This window comes from Priapulus caudatus, unplaced genomic scaffold (genome assembly GCF_000485595.1).
Source record: "Priapulus caudatus unplaced genomic scaffold, Priapulus_caudatus-5.0.1 Scaffold131, whole genome shotgun sequence".
Taxonomy (NCBI): Eukaryota; Metazoa; Priapulida; class Priapulimorpha; order Priapulimorphida; family Priapulidae; genus Priapulus; species Priapulus caudatus.
In genome coordinates, this window is record NW_014577192.1 from 103,616 (window position 1) to 107,955 (window position 4,340).

The window sequence follows — 4,340 nt, forward strand, 5'->3', positions numbered from 1 at the left end:
CACACGCACACACAGACAAGCGTTACTCACTCACTCTATATACACGCTCTCCACGTTCTTCTCCTGTGAAACACACACACAGACACACAGACAAGCGTTACTCACTCACTCTATATACACGCTCTCCACGTTCTTCTCCTGTGAAACACACACACGAACACACACACACACGGACACACACACACACAGACACAGACAAGCGTTACTCACTCACTCTATATACACGCTCTCCACGTTCTTCTCCTGTGAAACACACACACGAACACACACACACACACACACACACACACACACACAGACAAGCGTTACTCACTCACTCTATATACACGCTCTCCACGTTCTTCTCCTGTGAAACACACACACGAACACACAGACAAGCGTTACTCACTCACTCTATATATACGCTCTCCACGTTCTTCTCCTGTGAAACACACACACGGACACACAGACAAGCGTTACTCACTCACCCTATATATACGCTCTCCACGTTCTTCTCCTGTGAAACACACACACGAACACACAGACAAACGTTACTCACTCACCCTATATACACGCTCTCCACGTTCTTCTCCTGTGAAACACACACACACACGCACACACAGACAAGCGTTACTCACTCACTCTATATACACGCTCTCCACGTTCTTCTCCTGTGAAACACACACACACAGACACACACAAACACGTACGCACACACAGACAAGCATTACTCTCTCACTCTATATACACGCTCTCCACGTTCTTCTCCTGTGAAACATACACACAGACACAGTCAAGCGTTACTCACTCACTCTATATACACGCTCTCCACGTTCTTCTCCTGTGAAACACACACACACACACACACACAGACAAGCGTTACTCACTCACTCTATATACGGGTCATTCCGTGTCAAATCACCCCAAAAAAATGGAAATTTACACCTCACCTACTTCAAATTGGCTTAAATTTGGTGTACAGGGTAATTTGGGCTGAAAAAGCTGGTGAGATTCGTGAAGAAATTTACCACCCGCAGTCGTGCGGCTGCAAGTGCGTAGCAAGAACCCCCCGAGAATGCTCCACTCGAGCCGCAGGCATGCTTACCAGTGCAGGGTTTCTTATACATAGGAGGCACAGTGCCGCACCTCCATTGTCAAATTTAACATCGCCGCTGTGAAAATGTTCCTGTATTTACTGATAAGTATATCCTGTATCTATATACCTATAAGTATATCAATACATCCTGTATTTGAACCCATCATGCGCGTTTTTTCCCCAAACTGGCCATTACCTCCTTTGTCTAATTTTCCCTCAGAAGAAACCCTGCAGTGAGTTAGCCAGAGACCTGTCTACCCATCTTTTGGACGGCCTATTCTTGCATAAGACAGATGAAATTTGATAGAGACGGCATGAGGGCGGCCCAATTTAATATATTATACACCTTGTATAACTGACAACAGTGCTTTTACTGTTATAAGAATATAAAATCATATCAGATTCATGTCTTTTTGGCATTTCAGACTAAATTTCCTCCATTTAAAAGTAAGGCCCTCCCCCCTAGGGCGCTTCGCTCAGATGGTGAGACAGACTCCCTGATTTTTTTCCTGGCTAACACCCTGCTGCTCACCACTTCTTGGACTAGACTAATGAGCTCCATGAGACGGCGCCTCAGCGCTGCCACCTCTTCCTTGATCGACGTGATGTGCTGTTCGTAGACCTCGTCGAGGGGCTTGAACGTGTGGTTCGTGTGCTGAAACGAGTCACGAAAAAGTACGAGGAGGAACGAGAAAGACTTCGAATGGGTGTATGTAGGCTCTGTGGTGAATGGAACTTGTCTGAAGAAATGCTCTCAAGTGTAAAGTATTAAATTGACTACGTCACAAATTTTCTATGGTAAAATTTGTAAAATTTTTGTTGCCATTTTTTTACATTAAAAGTAAGAACCAATGGGACTAAACGTATCGTCAAATTCTTACCAGATAAGATTGTTTCTCAACTAGTTAAAAATCCAAAAAACCTGGACGATTTGATATTATGTTATTATGTTCCTGACATTAATTGCTTGCTATGGGCTATGTACGAGTCACGAGTGTATGTTCACATCAAACAATATAGCAAAATAGGAAGTATAATGCAGCAATTTAACCATAAAAAGTGAACAGAATTACTTTAAATATTTTGTGGAAAAGTGGAAATATTTTTACTATTTACAGTGACGTAATCACTTTAAGTGTAAAGTTAAGTGACAAGTTGGAAACCGTCCGTCCCGGCATTATTGGACTTTTGGGGGAGTTTATTACCCAAACTCAGCATGTCTGACACCCAATACTTTATAGCGCCACCTACTGTTTTTTAACTGTTTTTAACCTACTAGAATGTTACTAGAATCAACTATACAATATTAAGTGCCTACCATACAAAGAGAACACTATGGCTGAGAAGAGTTTAGATCAAGGATCAAGGAGCTGCAACGAGGAGGAAACAGAGGCGGCGTTCAGATGCGCGCTTCCTGACCCTCGACCCGCACCAGCATACGGCGAACCGAATGTGCCTGTAGCGCCCTCTAGCTCGCCGCACCTTCTCGGCGGCGTTGCCGCTCACGACCTGTCCGCCTAGCATGACTGCCAGACGGGTCAACCCAATTTTTGTATTGTGTATTTATTTAATATTTAACTGTTCTATTGCTGTGAGACGGCCATGTGGAAGATAGGTCTGCGCCATTTTATTGTGTCTGTAGCTAATATGTTTTACCGGTGTTAAATAAAGTTTTTGCTTACTTTCACTTACTTACTTACCAATCACAGTGATGGGATACTCTAAACAACGGCGCTTCGTAGCATAGTCTGCGTACGCGCAAGAAAAACATGTGTGTGGCGATATTAAATTGACTACGTCACATTTTTTTACATTAAAAGTAAGAACTAACGGGACTAAACGTATCGTCAAATTCTTACCTGATAAGATTGTTTCTAAACTAGTTAAAAATCCAAAAAACCTGGACGATTTGATATTAGTGTTCCTAACATTAATTGCTTGCTATGGGCTATGTATGAGTCACGAGTGTATGTTCACATCGAACAATATAGTAAAATAAGAAGTATAAATAATGCAGCAATTTAACCACAAAAAGTGAACAGAATTACTTATATATTTTTTACTATTTACAGTGACGTAATCACTTTAATTAAGGGGGCAAGTGGTTACCTCGCTCAGATGGATAGAATGTGTTACTTTTCATTTTGTTTTTAGATGAAACTACGTTACTAAACGACATGGACTGTAGTCAGTAGAGTGTTGATAGATCTATCGCGAGAGGTAAACCGTATCAATACACGTTTCGTCGATGTTTGTATCACGATACATCGATGAATCGATGAATCGTTCCCAGCCTCCGGTAGCGAGGCTGGAAAGGGAGGGAGGGGGTTTGAAGACTCACCGTTCCGCCCCAGAGCGCGCACTGGTGGCAGATGCAGACTCTGCAGCTCCAGCAGTAGACGCTCAGCTTCTCGCGATGAACATCGCAGCTGCCGAGCGGACGAAGAAGAAGTAGCGCCATGAGTATACGATTCATTCAAAGCATACGAAGCCATTCCCAACCACCGTGCCCGCCCCCACATCCCCCACATGCCCTTGACTCCCTGCATGCCCCCACATCCCCCTCACGCCCCCAACTCCCTGCATGCCCCCCCACATCCCACACACACCCCCGACTCCCTGCATGCCTCCCACATCCCACACACGCCCCCGACTCCCTGCATGCCCCCCCCCACATCCTCCTCACGCCTAACTCGCCTCTCAGGGTAACCGATAGTAAGCCTTAGTGAAAATCTTTTTTTTATTTGTCTTGAACAGATGTGTGTATGTATATTGTATATTTCTGTTTTTCGTGATACTGTTTTTTGCGGAACGAATTTGATTTTTTTTTGCGAAACGAAATAATTTTGTTTTGTTTTAATGCCGGCCCAATAAAAATTTGTCCGATACCTCGACGTTCTTTGTCGAGATCGGTCCGTAAAGGGAACACAAGCAATATCTTTATCTTAGGCCCCATGCCTTAGTCTAACTAAGGCGCTAACTTTGGCTTTTGGGTAATTAGTGATGCCTATGAGCAATCCATTGATCAAATGGTTTACGTTTATGCAGCTTTATGGTGACAGGTAAGGTATGAGAGGCAGTCCTGAAAATCCACGCTGTTATTTTGTCAACTATTCCTAGTTATTAATGTTTGTCTAATGTACATTCCTATTGCATGAAGTTGAATCCACTACATCAGACCGAATAGCTAATTAATGGGTGATTACTAATGATTACGCATGTACAGCTGATAATTGGTCAAGTGTTGTACAGTGCAATCTTGGCC

General features: G+C 43.4%; 1 protein-coding gene across 1 annotated transcript in view; it reads right to left on the bottom strand.

The window, feature by feature from the left end:
- The window catches only part of LOC106805864 (E3 ubiquitin-protein ligase TRIM37-like), a 36,189-nt gene that overhangs the window by 17,008 nt on the left and 14,841 nt on the right, over positions 1–4,340 (bottom strand). Inside the window, exons 5-7 of the mRNA XM_014807636.1 lie at positions 3,417–3,504; positions 1,608–1,730; positions 806–820 (exon numbers count right to left, since the gene is read on the bottom strand). Coding sequence (XP_014663122.1) covers positions 806–820; positions 1,608–1,730; positions 3,417–3,504 — 226 coding nt within the window. The remainder of the gene's footprint in view (positions 1–805; positions 821–1,607; positions 1,731–3,416; positions 3,505–4,340) is intronic.